This window comes from Rattus norvegicus, chromosome 2 (genome assembly GCF_021556685.1).
Source record: "Rattus norvegicus strain SHRSP/BbbUtx chromosome 2, alternate assembly SHRSP_T2T, whole genome shotgun sequence".
In the NCBI taxonomy this organism is placed as follows: Eukaryota; Metazoa; Chordata; class Mammalia; order Rodentia; family Muridae; genus Rattus; species Rattus norvegicus.
In genome coordinates this window covers 185,410,870-185,429,193 of record NC_141535.1, presented here as the reverse complement: position 1 = coordinate 185,429,193, position 18,324 = coordinate 185,410,870, and the positions used below count along the sequence as shown (strand labels likewise).

Genomic DNA, 18,324 nt, shown 5'->3' with positions numbered 1-18,324 from the left:
TGGGGTTGGACGCTTAGTGGTAAGGAGTATGGCTACTCTTCAAGAGGACCCAAGTTTGGTTCTCAGCACCCACATGGTGGCTCATAGCTATCTGTAATTCCAGTTCCAGGAGATCTAGAGCACACATTGGTACCCATGAACTCCCACAAGCACACACACAAATTTTAAAAAAAAGTCTAAAAACAAAAAATGTTTAATGGTGATTGCTAAGTGCAAGAAGTGAGGTTTAGGGGTTGGGGATTTAGCTCAGTGGTAGAGCGCTTGCCTAGGAAGCGCAAGGCCCTGGGTTCGGTCCCCAGCTCCGAAAAAAAAAAAAAAAGAAAAGAAAGGTTTAATTTGTAGAAGGGCCTCAAAGATTGTAGTACAAACAATCCAAGAATTATTTAAAAAAAAATAGCAGACTGATTTTTGTCATCTATTGTCAGAAAAGAAAAATAGGCAGTGTTTTGTGGTGTTACAGATTCCAGCACCCCCACAGAGTTTAGAGAACAGGCAAAACTCATCTTGAACAGAAAGAGGTAGAAACTAGCTACTCCCCTCAGAAAGGCAGCTATTTCTCTGTGCTTTGAAACATTAAAGCTTTCAGGATAAGATAAAGATTTTTCAAACTGCCTCACTTTTCTAAGGCGTTCTCTTTGAAGCCCAGAGTTGGCCTTGAACACAGATTCTCCAGCCTCAACCTCCTAAGTGCTAGGATTATAGCTGTGCACCTCCCTGGGTTGAGAAGTAGAGGCTTTTGCTTTGTTTGAAACAGGGTCTCTCTGTGCTAGTTTAAAACTCAGAGGATCCATCGCTTCTGCCTCCCATGTGCTGAGATTGCAGGTTTTCAAGGCTAGTGACAGAGATTTTAGTGAAATACACTAAATGATAGCATGGCTTTACATTTCAATGCTAGTTTGATTATGGTGTGTCTCCCCCTAATCTTTATTTCTCCTTCTATTTTACTCCTGTGACTTAGTTCACTTTCTAGTTTCTTGGTACTCATTAGATAAAAATTACTCTTAGGTAAAAGTTGTATTGCGGGACTGGAGAGATGGCTCAGCGGTTAAGAGCACTGACTGCTCTTCCAGAGGTATTGAGTTCAAATCCCAGCAACCACATGGTGGCTCAATCTTTAAAAAAAAAAAAAGTTGTATTGCCCAGGCATAGTGGTACACGCCTTAATCCTAGAGTTCAGAGTTCCAGCACAGGCAAGGCCACACAGAGAAACTGTCTCAAAAAACAAAGCCAAACAAACAAAAAGTTAGTGTTTAAAAGAAAAAGAAATCTTTTTTTTTTGTCATTGTTTTCTGACATTTTTGTCTGTTTTCTGAGACAAGTTCTTTTGTAGCCCAAACTGTCTTCAACTCACTGTAGCTGAGTGCTTATGCCACTACACACAATGTAATTTACCATATATTAGTTTGTTTGTTTGAGACAAGGTCTCACTGTAGCCTCACCTGGCCTGGAAATCACTGTGTAGGCCGGGCTGACCTCAACTCAGAGATCCATTGCCTTTGTCTTGAGAGAACTGGAATTAAAGGCCTGTGCTACCATGCCTGGCATAATTTACATTTTAAATTTTATTGTTTATTTAGTGGTATTGAGAGTCCAATCTAGAATCTTGTCATGCCAAGCAAGTATTCTACCACTGAGCCATATTCCCCAACCTTTCCCTTTTGAAAATAAGTTTGTTTACTTAAAAACAATTTTCAAAATTTTATGTGTATGAGTGATTTGCCTGCATGTATATATGTGTCCCACATCTGTCCCAGAAGCCTGCAGAGGTCAGGAGAAGGTGCCAGTCTCCCTGGAACTGGAGTTATGGATGGTTGTGAGCCACCACGTGGGTGCTAGGAGCAGAATCTGGATCCTAGGCAAGGACAAGTGTCCTTAATTTCAAAGCTATTCAGCCTGTAAAAGTTTCTTTTATTCACCTGATATAATTGTCATCTTGGAGGCTTATAACCCGGTCTGCTAACTAGGCCTAGTACTGGAAGCTTCTAGCCTCTGTACAATCTTATCTAGGCCTAGAATGCTTTCAAGCCTTTGAAACTTACTGCTGAATAAACTCACCCCTTCCTAGTTCTTTCTGATCTCTGGCTGGCTGATTCAACTCAGCTGTTCTGCCTCAAACTCCTCTCCAGACTGACTCCGTCTAGCTTCTCTTTCTCTCGGTCTCTTCTGAATTGCTCTGTTGGCCTCAGACTAACTCTGGCAGTCTCCTCTATTCCCTATTCATTCTCTGGCTCACTCTGTCTGCACCCGTGTCTAGCTTGTTTTCCCTTCAGCTGGTCTCTGAAAAACTCTCCCAGTAAAACTGCTTTCCTCTCCTGCATTGCCCCTCAAGAAGCTTCCCTTTCCCTCTTTCCTCGTGAGACTTAGGCTGTCCTATCAAATCTGTCAAATCTTTCTCTGATCCATCACTTTGTCTGCCACTCAGTTAGTCATCACTTTCAGAGATGGATGCTTCCTTCTACAAACTAACTTTACCATCATTGTTTGAGATTAAAGGTATGTAATAAGAGCTGAGTCTCACAACTAGAAAGTTTTTTTTTCAGTAAATGTTGTTGTAAAAATATAAAAATAATATAAGTATGGTTGTATTTTACCTCGCTGGGTCCAGCACCGCTGTGCCCCAAGATATCTGCTAGATATCTTGGCAGAATCACATCCCAACTCCTCGGCGGCCCAGTGTCTCTTGCGGCCACACACTTTCCGTCACATAAAAGAACACACAACACAATAACCTTTGACCCAATTGGTAAGATATATTGCCCATTTAAACGTACAAAGCCTGGTACCATCTATCCCTTGAGAACATTAATAACAACCTGTAAATACACAGAGCGAGATCTTAACGTCACCTGCCATATTGTCCTGCCACGGCCTCTCTCTCCCTCTCTCCTGTCTCTACCTTTCTGTCCTAGTCTCCTCTTCCTTCAAACTTCTCTCCCGCCCATCCTTCCTTCTCATCCAATGACAGGCCTCCTTCTATCTTGTGCCTGCCTCACCTGTGACATCATCCTACAAGTAAATAACATGATCTTGAAGTTCTCAGTATGATCAGATATTGCGCAACACCAGCCCCTTCACACACACACACACACACACACACACACACACACACACACACACACACTTACTCTCTCTCTCTCTCTCTCTCTCTCTCTCTCTCTCTCTTTTCCTTTCTGACAACTGTCTTAGAGTTTTCATTGCTGAGAAGACACGGTAACCAAGACAACTCTTACAAAGGACAAAAACATTATTGCGGCTGGCTTACAGGTTCAGATGTCCAGTCCATTATCATTGTGCCAAATGGGAGGAAGTGTGGCAGTGTGCAGGCAGACATGGTGCTGGAGAAGGAGCCACAAATTCTGCATCTTGACCCAAAGAAAGTCAGGAGAAGACTGTCTTCCAGGCAGCCAAGAGGAAGCCCACCCCTACAGTGACACACCTCCTCATAGTGCCACTCCCTGACCACTGCAGCTTCATACATCACTCCCACTGCTGCTTTCCCTCCAGACTCCTCCCATGCCCCTCTCCAAATTCTTGGTCTCTGATTGTTGTAGTGTGTCTGTGCATGGGCACATGTATGTACTACTGACTCCAGTTGGCGTTGCTCCTATGTACATGTCTAGGACATTTGAAACTAGACTAGTTCCCATTTGGGAACTCATACATGGAGAAAACTAAGTTTTCTTGTCTTGGTAGCCATTGACCCCGTTTCTCTTCATCCGGGGGTGGGACCATCTGGAATTTTTGCTGCTCGGCCTGGCATATCAGCTGTGCTGTCATCATGCTGGTTTTGTTTATGCAAGCATTTGACTATCTGAGATTTTATTGGCTCATTTTCCCTGTCATACCTAAGACACTATCAATAGATGTCTTATGCCTCTGGCTCTTAAAATCTTTCTACTCCCTCTTAAAGGAATTGTGTTGTAGATGAATTAGTTGGGTGACCCACGTTCCTTATGTTGCTGAAAGATGCTTTATTGATTAAATGTAAGAACTACACTTAATCAGACTGGGCTGCACAGGATGTCTACATTTATTTATTTGTGTGTGTGTGTGTGTGTGTGTGTGTGTGTGTGTGTGTGTGTCTGCCTGTCAGCACTTGTGCTATGGCATGTATGTGGAGGTAAGAGGACAACTTGCAGAAGCTTCTTCTCTCCCTCCACTGTGTGGGGTCCAGGAAATCTGGAACTCCTCTCACCAGGCTTGGTGGCACCTGTTGAGCAAACACAAGGCCTAGCAACATGTGGGCAAGCTACTGTTTGTATGTTTGATTTTGAGACTAGGAACTATGTATGTAGCCCATGTTGGTCAAAAACTGTTAGCATTTCCTCTGCTTTAGATACTTTAGTGCTGGAATTACTGATGTGCTCAACTAAGTTCTGTGTGTGCACGTTCATATTTATGGTACACTGGATAGCCTTCATCCAGAGAGCATCCTTGGTGGTCCTGGCATACTGACAACCTATTTTTTTTTTTAGATTTATTTTAATTTATTTATTTGAGTTCTTTGCCTCTGTCTATATTTGTGCCCTGTGTGCATGGTGCCCACAGAGGTCAGATAGCATCAGAACTCTTGACCTGGAGTTGTGAACCACTGTGTATGTGCTGACAGTCTAACGCAAGTCCTCTGCATGAGCAACACATGCTCTCAATTACTAAGGATACTCCCCTCAACCCCTTATAAAGGACAGGACCTCACTGGCAGCTGCTTGACCAGTAGGCAGAGTTACCTTGCAGTAAGCACTAAACAGGCAACTTCCCATTGCAGGACTTTCAACTGAATTAGCTCCCAAGTGTAGTTTTTCTTTTAATGTGTAAAATCTTTGTTTGTCAATTTATTTTACCAAAGACCATAAAATGCTACTATTGGCTTAATTACTACTGTTTTACAAACTGCTAGAATTAGAAGCAATGTATCTCAGAGTAAAAAATAAATCTTCAAACTATTTAAGTTGAGCTGTTTGAAACTTGGCCTTGACATTTTTGCCTTCCATATTGCAAATGTCACCTTTATAGTTCCCGAGCGTGCTGTCCTTTTCTGCACTGGACTTCAGTGTCTTCCTCTTCTTTCACCCCTTCTGAGTAAATAGTCCTTTCAGAAGCATTTGTTTAATCAGCACTTCAACATTTCTAAACTTCAGGTGGAGACAGAGGAATTCAGTGTCATTTCTGGCTTCATAATAAGTTTGAGGCCAGTCTACGCTACAAGAACCTGTTTCCAAAAAGAGAAAAGAAAAAGAGTGAACTTTTCACTTTTCTCTTGGCTAACTTAGGAAAGATTGCCCTAATCCTGTGTACAGTAAATGCAGGGGCTCTTCTGTTCCTCCTTTTCTCTCCTGAATAGGTGGCATGGAGACGTGGTGTGTGTATTAAAAGCCCCAGCACTAGGCTGGGCAGGTTCTGAGCTGTTCTAACCCTCTCTGCTGCCTGGCCTGCTTCTCAGCCATGTGTTCCGTTACCTGCCATCTTGGTCTTGCCCTGGCCTCCTCCTTCATCTGTGTCCTCCTCATCTGTGTCACCCTGTCCATCTCAGGGTGAATCTATTTCTTTGGTTCTCACCAGAGATAACAGAGGCAAAGAGATCAGGAGATCAGGAGGCGAAGGGCTGGGCTACATAGACTCTGTCTCAAATATGAGGAGCAAAGTACTGTGTTCTATTATTTAAAAGAGCACCGCACATGGCAGTATCTGACAGTGATGTTAGTTACTAAAAATAAGAGTGAGTTCAAGGCCAGCCTGAACTTCATAGGGACACAAGTAAAATGAAAGAAATGTCAGAAGGCTCGTACATAATCTGACCAAGAAAGTTGGCATTAAAACAGAGGGAGAAATAGTCTAGAAGGATTTAGGAAGTAGAACTTGACAAACTTGACAAGGTGGATGTTGTGGGTGGAGGTAGAGAAAAATTCAGAAGATGTGTTCTCTGCATCTTCGCAGGGAATGAGTGACAAGAGCTGGGTAGCAGGGAATTAGCTGCATGTATAGCACTCAAGCACACTGCTGGCGCATGCATTTAACAGTCATGCGCTAGATGCTGAAGTTAGAGTTTTACATGTTTTGAGTCACGTAATCTTGACAACAGCTAGGAACTGTTATTGCTAACCTATCATATTCATGAGGAGAGCAAGAGCAGTGTTGGGAAGGGTCACGAAGCTAAACAAGAGAGGCTGCTGGTCTTTGATATAAGAGACATGGGCTTTGGTTTTTTTGTTTTTTGTTTTTTGTTTTTCTTTTCTTTTTTTCGGAGCTGGGGACCGAACCCAGGGCCTTGCGCTTGCTAGGCAAACACTCTACCACTGAGCTAAATCCCCAACCCCGCTTTGGTTTTTTTTTTTTTTTTAATAGTTTTTTTTTTTTAAGGTTTATTTTCAAATGATTTATTATTTAATTTTATGTTATGAGTGTTTTGCCTGTGTGTATATCTGTACACTGCATGTGTGCCTAGTGCCCACAGAAGTCAGAACGGGGCATCAGGTCCCCTGGAACTGGAGTTACAATTCTGAGCTGCCAGGCAGTGCTGAGGATTGAACTCCATCCTCTGCAAGAGTAAGTGCTCCTAATCTTTTCAGCCCTGATTCATCCTTTTTCTTAGGTGTGTACATGCTTGGCGCTGTGTTCATACCCAGGAGCCCCGGAAATGGTGTCAGAACCTCTGCATCTGAAGTTAACAGTCAGTGGGGGCCGGGCACCAAGCTTGAGTCTTCTGCAAGAGCTGCGAGTGCGCTTAACATCCTGAGCCATTTATCGAGCCCCAGTTAATGAATTTTAAAGAATATAGCTTTGAAAAAGGAAAATAAATAATCTTTGATGGAAGCATAAACAAATACAGTGCTGAGCACAGTCAAGATTATATTTTGAATTAAACATTTTGAGAGGCTTTTGATTCCAGCACTCTGAAGTCAGAGGCAGGAGGAGCTCTGTGAGTTCCAGGACAGCTAGGGCTACATAGGGAGACTCTGTCTGTCTCAAAAGACAAAGAAAAAGAAAGTCTCTAAAACTTAGTGAGATTCTTAGATTCTTGTGCTATGCATAAGCTTTAAGAGCGCAGATACCAAGTTAAAAGAGGTGGCTCTGGTTAAAAGCACTGGCTACTCTTCCAGAGGACCTGGGTTCAGTTTCTGTACCCATGTAGGGGTTCACAGCTGTCCAACTCCAGTTCCATCACTCTCTTGGCCTCAGAGGACACCAGGCACACATATGGCATGCAGGCAAAACACCTATACACACAAAATAAGCAAATCTTTAAAAAAAAAAAAAAGTACTGTTACCAGTGTGTGTGTGTGTGTGTGTGTGTGTGTGTGTGTGTGTGTGTGTGTGTGTGTGTGTGTGTGTGTTTTCACCATGCGGTCATAACTGCAGACCTTGCTGTGTAGATCAGGCTGGCCTTAGACTTACTGAGATCTGCCTGCCTCTGCCTCCTGAATGCTGGAATTCAAAGCATGTAGGATGACACCCAGCTAGAAGTAATACATTTAGGAAAGGGTGTTGAGGAATATGGAGGAGGGGGAGAGGGAAGTTTTAAGCCCCCCCCCCCAAAAAAGGAAGTATATAAATGAATTTTAATTCAGAGCTTTTGAGGTGTAGAAAATAAAGATACGATTCAAGGCTGTCATACTTTTTTAGGTTTTGGTTTGTTTATAGTTAGCATTTAAACCGTTTAAAAAAATCGTTGAAGGTTTTCCCATTGGACAGTGGTTCTGTTCATGCTTTGGATTTAGTAAGTCAACTCTGTGAGCAGATGTTTAGAGTCTACTTTTCTTTTGGCTGTTAGAGCTACTTTATGAGCTACAGTTCTGCTACACGGCCAGTGTTCTCGAGTGGATCTCGGTGGACTGGTGTCTGTTTTTCTTTTCATATGTGTAGTTTACATGTGTGTATGTCTTTACATGTGCAGGGAACACATCTGGTGTTTTACTCATTACTCTCACTCTTCCCTTGAGAAATTCTCACTGAAACTGGGGCTTGTCTTTCCCGTAAGCCATTTTTCCTGCCTGTACCCTGTAGCCCTGGGATGGGTTACAGGTGTACCCAACCATTCCCAGCTTTATGTGGGTGCTGTGAGCTCAAACTCAGGTCCTTATGCGTGTCAGCAAGCACATCACCCACTAGTGTTCCTGCGTGATGGTGGGGGGAGGTCAGAATGATTTGGTGTCTTTTCCTTTCCACCATGTGAGTCTCAGCAAGTGAACTCAGGTGCTCAGGCTTAGCAGCGAGAGCCTTTACCTAGTGAGCCATCTTGATGGCCCCTGGTAGTACTTTACTTTGAATTTTAGGTTGGATATGGCTCCCCTTTTCAATGTACATCAAAATCAACTTACTAAGCACTTAGTTTCTATAATCATTACATTAAGTGACACTAGACTTGAAAGTATCTGAAATTGTTAATTACAACATCCATGATATTTGTTTACTTATTTATTCATTCACTTACTTATTTTTGAGATAGGGTCGCTTTGTATTTCTTTCTGTCCTGGAACTCACGCTATAGACCATGCTGGCCTTGAACTCACAGATTCACCTGAATCTCTGTCTCCTTAGTGCTAGAATTAAAGGCAAATGCCAACACACCCAGCTGATTTTTTTTTTTTGTAAAAGTCTTGTTAAAATATGAGAATATATAACATAATTTATAATATTTCATTCATCAGTAAACAGTTAAATATTTTGATTCTTGGAACACCAACAACTTAGGAAGAATTGTACTTTCTAATTGTTCTGTCTCTTTGTCTTTGTAAAGACAATACTTGCTTTCCATTTCTTTATTAGTATTTCTGTATGGCCCCAGATTTCTTTCTGTTTAATTGCCTTTGTCCTTGGCCACTTAAAATATTCATTCATTCATTTGATTTTTCTGTGACAGGGTTTTTCTGTGTAGCCCTGATTCTGGAACTCACTCCGTAGAACGGGGCTTCTTTGCACTCAGAGATTCCCCACAAATGGCGGGGTTAAAGGCGTGTGCCACCACTGCCAGGCCAACATCATGTTGTTGTTGTTGTTGTTGTTGTTGTTGTTGTTGTTGTTGTTGTTGTTGTTGTTTTTAATGTACATGGGTATTTTGTCTGTCTCTGTGCCCTGTTTGTGATCTCAAAAGCCAGAAGAGACCATTGGATCCTCTGGGACTGTTGTGAGCTGTTACGTGGGTGCTGGGAATCTAATTTGGGTTCTCTAAAAGAGCAACCCAGGCTTTTAACCAAGGAACCATCTTTCCAACCTCCACTTAGTTTTTTAAGATTTGTCTATCTACTGTGTGTGAGTGCCTAAATGTGTGTGTGCCGTGTGCCTACAGTGTTCAGAGAGGCAGTAAGTTGGGGGCTTTCATGTTGGTTTCTGAGCACGTCCAGAAAGTTTCTGATGGGGTAAGACAAGGTGATAACCAAATCAAATATAGCACATTGGGAAGTTGTTCTTGAAGTTTGAACTTAAACTCATGCTTGTAATACAAGCACTTAAAGTTCAAACTGCAAAAATACTTTAAGACTATTACAAAAAATTTCTGTATACTTTTACTCATGTGCTCCATGAGTGTATTATTAGAGTAGCCCTCAGGTCCTAATCTTCCTGCCTTGTTCACTCCCCAGGCTGGGAATGCAGGCACTGGCACCCACGTGGGCCTCGCAAGGTGTTTTGGTTTTTTATTTGATGGTTGGAGCTGGTGCTGGTGCTGGTCTATCTTTGTTTTGTTTTAAACTGTTGAGTTGTTCACTCTTTTGGGCTTCCACTGAGGGTGTCAGAATTCCTCTAGTAATGGGCTGGGGATGCCGCATATGTTCTGAGGGAAGATAATTTTCATTCAATGGTTTCTACTTTGACTACTTTGTCAGTAAAATAGCATGCATGCTTATGTCCCAAGGGTGAGAGAGCTATGTGTTGTAGAGAGCGTTATGGGTGGTATATTGTGAAATACTTGGAGGAGTTGTTAACAGAAAGGGCTCATTTGAAGGAAACTGAGTTCATTGGACTTTTAGTCCCCTTCTTGTTATATACTTTTTCTTTAATAGAATCTAACAGCAGAATTAGAGGCACAGCAAAATATGGTAGCTCATACCTGTAACATCAGTGTCTAGAAGGTGGAGTCCGGAGGATCAGGAATCGAAGCCACCTTGGGCTTCTCAAGACCCTGACTCAGAAACAGGAAAAAAAAAAAAAAAAAAAAAAAAACTCCAAAAAACTACACCTTTGGAGTAGGCAGACAGATCCCCAGAGATTGAAAGCAGCCCGGTCTACATAGTGTGAGACCTTGTGTTCAAGACACTGTGATCAAAGAAATTCTTATAAAAGAAAACATTTAATTGAGCGCTTGCTCACACAGTGTCAGAGGCTTGGTCCATTATTGTCATGGCAGGGAGTATGGCAGGGTGGTGGTGAAATAGGCAAGAGTTACATCCTGATGTGTGTGTGTGGCGGGGTATGCACACAGAGAAACAGAGAAACTGGGTCTAGTATGGGCTTTTGAAGAACTTTTTGAGACTTCAAAGCCCACCTACAGTAACACTTTCTCCAACAGGGCCACACCTTCTAATCCTTCTAATCCTATCAAAGAGTTCCACTCTCTGGTGACTGATTGTTCAAGTATATGAGCCTATGAGGGCCATTCTTTTTTTTTTTTTTTTTTAAGATTTTATTTATTTACTTTATGTATGTGAGTACACTGTTGCTGTCTTCAGACACACCAGAAGAGGGCATCGGATCCCATTACAGATAGTTGTGAGCCACCATGTGGTTGCTGGGAATTGAACTCAGGACCTCTGGGAGAGCAGTCAGTGCTCTTAACCAGTGAGCCATCTCTCCAGCCCCCATGAGGGCCATTCTTATTCAGACTGGCACACTTTGTTTAAAATAAAACAACAGAAAACAGACCAGAAGGTGCTAGAGAGAGGGACACATTGTTGATGCACATACATACATACAGGCTAAGCACACATAAAATAAAAATAATAGATATAATTTTAAAAACATGTACATTATAAATTAATTTTAAAATGATTATAAAAATGTAAATTATAAAAGAAAGGTCCGGGTTGAGGATTTAGCTCAGTGGTAGAGCGCTTGCCTAGTGAGCGCAAGGCCCTGGGTTTGGTCCCCAGCTCTGAGACAAAAAAAAAAAAAAAAGTAAAGAAAAGAAAGGTCCAGGAAAAGCATTCATTTAGACTAATCCAAACTTAGGATTTTGTACTAGAAAGCTAAATTAGGTAGAGAAGGAAAAGAAACTGAGGGTTTTAATAAACAATGTATCAGATACTGTGGAATTAATAGAAATAAGAAATTCTAAAGAGACTGAGGAGTTAGAGGAAGTGGACTGTATCTGATGACGGTGCAGAATGGTATAATGGGAGTGGGCGAGTGTGTCAGAGAAGGGATATATGAGCAGATACCACAAGTTATCGAGTAACTACAGCGCTGGATCATCCATGTGAATATTAGAATTGCCCAGCATTTTAACAGTAAACCTTTGTGTAACTTAACATGGAGTTAGAGTATCCCTAGAACATTAAACATTCAAATAGCGTCAGCCAGTAAATGGGGGCACTTAGATGTTTTGTGAGTAGTGTCTGGATTGGTTGATCTAAGGATCTGTGTATGGAATGCTATTAAACATTATTTGCAGTTATTTTCTGATTTTTCTGATTAGAGATCAATGTTGTGCTTTTTCTTCTAACCTTGGTATTATTTTTGGAATAAGTTGAGTTCATTCAACTATTTATTCACTTACTTACTTATTGGTGTTTACAAATATTTGGGGGAAAAATTTTGTTTTCATTTCTTTAACAAATTTTTTTCTTTAGTGCTAAGTATCTACAGAAAGAGGTGGTCTACTTGAAGAGTACCTTTGACAGAAATTTAACCTCAAATAGTTACAGGTTTTTTAGTACATTTAATAAATTAATCCCTTATTTATTTATTTATTATTCCCTCCATATAATTAGTCATGAGGCTGGAGATGCTCAGGTTGGAAGCACTGGTCCCTCTTAAGTCCTTTTCTGGCCTCTGTGGGCACTACATGTATGTGATGTATATACAAGCAGCCAAAACAAAATAATAACATGTGATTTTTAAGCTATTTGAAAACAGTGTATTTGGGAAAAGTTAATGACATTTGTTTCTTCTCTCCAGCCACATATCCCCACCGTTTGAATCTCTTTTATCTTGCCAATGATGTCATACAGAATTGTAAAAGGAAAAATGCAATCATATTTCGAGAATCATTTGCTGATGTGCTTCCTGAAGCTGCTGCTCTAGTGAAGTGAGTAAATTCTTACAGTACTTTGGAATTTAATTCTTTTTTAGTTTTTATTTTCTTGTTTTTGCACTTACTAGCAAAAACATGAAAAATGTGCATATTTCAAGACCCAAGTAAAATACTGTGCTAACGGCCAAGGGTAATGGGGAGCGGGGAGGCGCAGCTCTTGACTCTGGGGCCAGCTAGAGCTATACAATGAGACCTTGTGTCCAAAAAGCAAAAACGGGGTGGGGGTAGGAGGTGGTAGCTCATTCTTACCTCTTTCTAGATTCATTCATAGTTTAATTAATTTTAGTGTTCTTCAACTTACAGGGTTTTTTTTAATAATGGAGTCAGCATGAAAAGTGTAAGAACTGGAAGTATAATCTGTTCCAGTTAATAAGCCGTTAGAAACACAGGGTTAGCATTCTACAGACGCTCAGGATAGCTCTGTTTCCTGTGCACGTCACTAAGTAGCAGAAGAAGGCATCTGTGTGCCAGCGTCACAGCCTGTAGAGTGAGGCAGGAAGTGCGCCGTGCTAGTTTGTTGTTTGCCTGGCTTGGGGCTGGTAGGGTGTTTGTTGTTTTGTTTTATTTATTTTAGTTTTTAACTTAGTTTTTATGTGCATGGATGTTCTGTCTGTGCACCATATGCCGGGCCTACAGAAGCCAGAGAGGGTATCAGATCCCCTGCACTGGAATTATAGATGGTTGAAAGCCACAATATGGATACAGGAAAGTGAGTCTGGGTCCTTTGGAGGAAAGGCTACTCTTAACTGCTGAGTCATCTTGCCAGTTCCCCTTTTTAAATTTCTTTTAAGGCAAAATCTTGCTACAGAGCCCAACCTAGCCTTGAAGCCAGGCCATTCTTCTTTCTCTGCCTCCCAAATGCTGGAGTCACAGGTCTGAGCCACATACCCAGTTAGGTTAGTTTTTTAATCTTGTACTGTAGTGTCCATATAGTTTGATGGATTTGCTTTAAAAGTTAGGGTTCTGTTTGCCGTTGATGGGTATATTAGGCTGTTGGATGCTCTCCTGTTCTTCCGTCCTTATTTTGCATTTGGAGGTCATATCAGTTCCATCCCTCGTTTTCTTTTCTTACCGCCATGCTCAGCTCATGACTCTTCTTTTTTCTGTTTTTTGTGTTTGAGGGTGTTATCCTTTAGATTTATTTACCTTTCTTTTGTGTGTGTGACAGGTTCCCGTCCATTTCTCAGAATACGTGTTGTAGGGTGGAGTTCATTTGTGATTAGTGTTCAGTAAACCTTAAAGGAAGAAAATTCCAGTGTTTCTATCCTAGTGCAATTATTTTGGTTTTGGTATTCATGTTTTGGTGCTGAAGATATAAAACAGGACTGTGTGTATGGATACTTGGTAGTCCAGTGCTGGGACAGTACAATACATCCCAGCTCTTTGTTCTGATTTGTTAAATTTTTATTTTTATGTATACGATTGTTTTGCTTATACACATACATATCTGTACACACACACACACACACACACACACACACACACACACCCCACATGCATGACTTCCGTCCATAGAGAAGACTAGGACTGGAATTATAGACAGTTGTAAGCCCCATGTGGGTGTAATGAACCAAACCAGGTCTTCTGCAAGAGCAGTGAGTACTTTTAACTGCTGAACTATCTGCCATTTGTTATGTTTTTGTTTCATTATTACATTTATTTAATATATGTGTACATATACCACAGCATGCATATGGAGGTCAGAGGACAACTTTCAGGAGTTAATTCTCTCATTTTACCATGTGGGTCCCAGGGATAGAATTAAGTTCTCAGTTTTTGATCAAATTCTACCTTAAAAAAATTTTAAAAAATTTTTATTCATTGATTCATTCACTTACTTATTTATTTTGGGTTTTTGAGGCAGGGTTTCTCTGTATAGCTTTCTTTGCCTGTCCTGGAACTCTCTCTCTAGACCAGGATGACCAGGAACTCAGAAATCCACCTCCCTCTGCCTTGGGACTAAAGGTGTGCACCACCACCATCCCACCCCTGACTTAAATTTCCTTTTATGCAAAACATTGTGTATATGCTTTTAACTAAAGCATTTGGGAGGCAGAGGCAAAGTGGCTCTCTGTGAATTCAAGGACAGCCTCATGTACAGAGTGAGTTCCAGAATAGCCAGGAATACAGAGTGAGACCTTGTCTCCAGGGTTGGGGGGGGCAGAATAAATAAACATTTCTTTTCCTTTTTTTTTTTTTTCCTTTTTTTTCCGGAGCTGGGGACCGAACCCAGGGCCTTGCATTTGCTAGGCAAGCGCTCTACCACTGAGCTAAATCCCCAACTCCAACATTTCTTTTCCTTTTGGGTAGGGGTGGGAGGGTGACAGTGTCCATAAATACTAGAAAAGGATGTTAGATCCTAGGAGCTGAAGTTACAGGCAGTTAAAAAGTTGCCCATAATGGGTGCTGGAAACCCAACGGGGTCTTCTATAAGAGAAGAACTGCTGTGTAGTCTCTCTAGCCCCAAATCTCTGTTTTGTTAGGTTCAGCTTATCCTTTGGAGTGCTAAGTGTTCAGGCATTGACTAGACCTTTGAATTCCACACGCATCACAAAGTTTATTATATAGTAACCCTAAAGATACACAATGCTGGAGAGTTGACTCAGTACTTGCTGGTCTTCCAGAGGACCCAGATTTGGTTCCCAGCACCAATAGGATATTCAAACCCTTCCCTAATTCCAGTTCTGGAATATCCAAAATCCTCTTCTGATCTCCTTGGGTACTGGACACAGATGTTGCAAATGTGTTTATGTGCAGACAACACACATGAAGTAAAATAAATAAGTAGATCTTTTTTCATAACATACACACACACACACACACACATATAAAACACAGAAGAAATTTAGGTAATAGTAAGTTGTTGCGTATGTAACAGATTTCTAGTTTGAGGGTGAATCAACCTTTTTGTATTGTGCTGTGTTTGGTTTCTGAGACTAAGTTACTCTTTGTAATAGCCCTGGCTATCCTGGAATTTGCTTCACATAGACCATACTGAATTCACAGAGATCCATCTGTCTCTGCCTCCCATGTGCTTGTGTCAACACATCCAGCCCATAAGTCAACATTTTTATATTTTACTTTTCTTCCAGGGATCCATCTGTCTCTAAGTCTATAGAACGAATCTTTAAAATCTGGGAAGATAGAAATGTGTACCCAGAAGACATGATTGTGGCATTGAGAGAAGCTTTAAGTAAGTTCCTTTTCTTTACTAAAAGAATTTAAGTCAGTCTTTACAGTTTTGTGTGTACTTACAGATTTTTTCTGTTGTATAACTCTGAAGGGGGGGGTAGAAGAATCTGGCTTGATTTGTTTAGAATTGAATACATAAATATATGAATGCTTGAACTCAAAATAGAACCGGTTGGCGTAGGGAGTTAGATTTTTGTCTCTGCCAACTAAAAGCAAATATGTTAAGTGAGGATACCCATCAGAGTATTCATTGGTTATGTTTAATCAATACTGCTCTGTCGTCTTACTATCGGAGAAAGTTTGGGCATGGTTTCACAGCTTTTAAGTTGGTGGTGAGCATGCTTGAGTAATCTCCATTTGACATAGATTTGCAGTAAGATATATATGTATATTCTTGTGTTTGTGTGCGTGTGTTTGTATGTGTTTAAGTAAATTAGTTCTTATAAGATTTAAGTAGTTAAATCACCGAATAGAAGTTGCTAATAATTATTACTGTAACCATTATCAGACCATCACTAGGAATTTGGTTTTAAACGAACACCGTCTAAGAAGCTAAGTCCTTCATATGAGTTTGTGTTCTATTAAGAAGTAACTGTTGGGGATGGGGATTTAGCTCAGTGGTAGAGCGCTTGCCTAGCAATCGCAAGGCCCTGGGTTCGGTCCCCAGCTCCGAAAAAAAGAAAAAAAAAAAAAAGAAGTAACTTATTTTTAGTGTCTGCCCTTTTTTTTGAATTGGAGGTTTCATTAATTATAGAAATTGCATTTATTTAATAGCTTCTTAGATTTGGTGGGTGTTTTCTGGTTTTGTTTTTGTTTTTATAAAAATAAAAGAAAAGAAATGAAAGAAACTGCACAGTCACGGATTGCCTTTTTCATGCTACAACTTTGGCACTGAAGTGGACACAGAGCAGCTTCCCATAATGCCAGACTGCAAAAACTGCAATGTTTTCCAGGTACCACTTTCAAAACTCAGAAGCAGCTGAAAGAAAATCTGAACAAACAACCGAATAAGCAGTGGAAGAAATCACAAAGTAAGGAATAAAATCTCAACTAACGTAAAATTACCTCCTCCTTTTGGAGCAGAAGAAAATGTAAACCGTTTGACATCGTACCTGGGCACGTCTGTGTTTTCCAGGCCTGAGAGGCTCCCAGTGACTTAGGCTAATCAAGCCAGCATGAAGTTACTTCTTTTAAAAAACTACTATTAAAGGAAATACAGAAAAGGGTTTAACTGAGCGAAGATCCAGGAGTAGTAGGGGTATTGAAAGAAGAAAAGAAAGTACTTGCTAGTGCCCAGGGAAATTCCCACATTCAGAGCTTTGTGAAGTTAGAGGCAGCTGGCATGACACCACTGAGCGGAAGAGGAGACTAGGCATTATGAAGTGTTTCTCTGGGAGCCATGAAAGCCTTCAGATTTGGGGATACACTCTACCACATTAGACATGGGCCTCCAATTTTGGCCAGAAACATTCTCTATCTGGAGCTCCTGTTGTGTTTGTCCTGTTTACCCAGCATGATATCAAGGGAGTGGAATGCTGCATGTGATAGACTGTTGTGGGCAAACTGAGGAATACGAGAAACTGGAAGGTTTGGAGGGCTGAAGGTGAAGGACAGTGGAGAATTGGGAGGTGACACAAGAGAGTTGGGATGTTTGCTCCATCAAGCATGTGATGCTCGCCACGGTTAAGGGAGTCCTCTGGCCTCTTTTTGGTCATACATTGCATGCTTAGGAACCACGGGACCCATCAGTTTGGCCAAAGCTCAATCGCAGCGATAATGTGTTTAGACCTTTGTTGCTATGAACTGAGTCTGCTAATATAATCCAAACTTAACCAGATGGGAGTTGATATTTGTAGAGAATCTTCTCCAGCCAGTGCTCAGGATTAATTGGATGTCTTGTTCCTGGGAAGTCCCTCTTAAACTGGAATACTGAGATTTTATTACACTTGATGAGACTAGGAGAAGGTGCTTCATGTACCTACCTCAGTGTCTCCAAATCATTAATTTGAGGATGTAACAAGTCTGTTGGAGGTAAGTTGGTTAGACTTATCTAAGTAGTTTACTTTTCTATTGGCCATATCTAGGAGTGTTAAGTTTCATAATTAATTTACTGTAGGATTGTATTATGACTTGAGTGTGCATGGCTGCTGTATGTTTGCAGAGTACACCCTTAACTCTACGTTTCAGTTGTCCTGGATTTGGTTAAGTCTTTGTGCTGTATTCTTAATGAATTTTTATTTCATTCAACAGCATCCACGAATCCAAAAGCTGCTCTCAAATCTAAGATTGTTGCTGAGTTTCGAGTAAGTTACAGAATGCCCTAAGTATACAAAAAATCACTTACTCACCTCTGAAGCCAGAGTTCCTTCCCAGTTACACTTTATTTCTGCTCTGTCGTATGTGGGGAATCCAGAGCAGGGATGAATGCCTAGAGTTTGTCTGTTTTCCAAATGGAGAACAGCCTTTCAGAACATCTGCTGCTAGCTTACTCCCGCATAGTTTATGATGTCTGAAAGCCTCCTTTTAAAATTCAGCGCTACTAAATTAAAATTTTCTTAAGGCAGAACAAGAGTATATATCTAATTAAATTTAAGGAGGATATAAGGATTTGTTACAGCTGGCTCCTGCAAAAGCTGTCAGCTGACCTCTACACATGCACTCTGACACCCATGTGCTGCGCAGATTTTAAAGAGCCATGTAGAATTTTAAGACTTTTAATTTTTAAGAAAGTTTTAAAAAATTATATATATATTTATATATAATATAATATGTATGTATAATATAAATATTTATATATATAAAAATATAAATATATATATTAAAGTATATAATTTACTGGTTGTGATGGTGAAAGGCTTATCCTGTCACTCAGGAGGCAGGAACGGATT

The 18,324-nt window shown here is 40.7% G+C and overlaps 1 protein-coding gene across 5 annotated transcripts in view; it reads left to right on the top strand.

Moving 5' to 3' along the window:
- The window catches only part of Rprd2 (regulation of nuclear pre-mRNA domain containing 2), a 65,105-nt gene that overhangs the window by 17,984 nt on the left and 28,797 nt on the right, over positions 1–18,324 (top strand). For 3 of the 5 annotated variants that reach the window (XR_015657894.1, NM_001427343.1, XM_087613668.1), the window contains 4 exon segments: positions 12,109–12,238; positions 15,337–15,437; positions 16,390–16,467; positions 17,687–17,739. Coding sequence is in view for 4 of the 5 variants with exons in the window: in NM_001427343.1 (NP_001414272.1) it covers positions 12,109–12,238; positions 15,337–15,437; positions 16,390–16,467; positions 17,687–17,739 (362 nt within the window). In the remaining variant the exon portion in view is untranslated. 5 annotated transcript variants of the gene reach the window in all.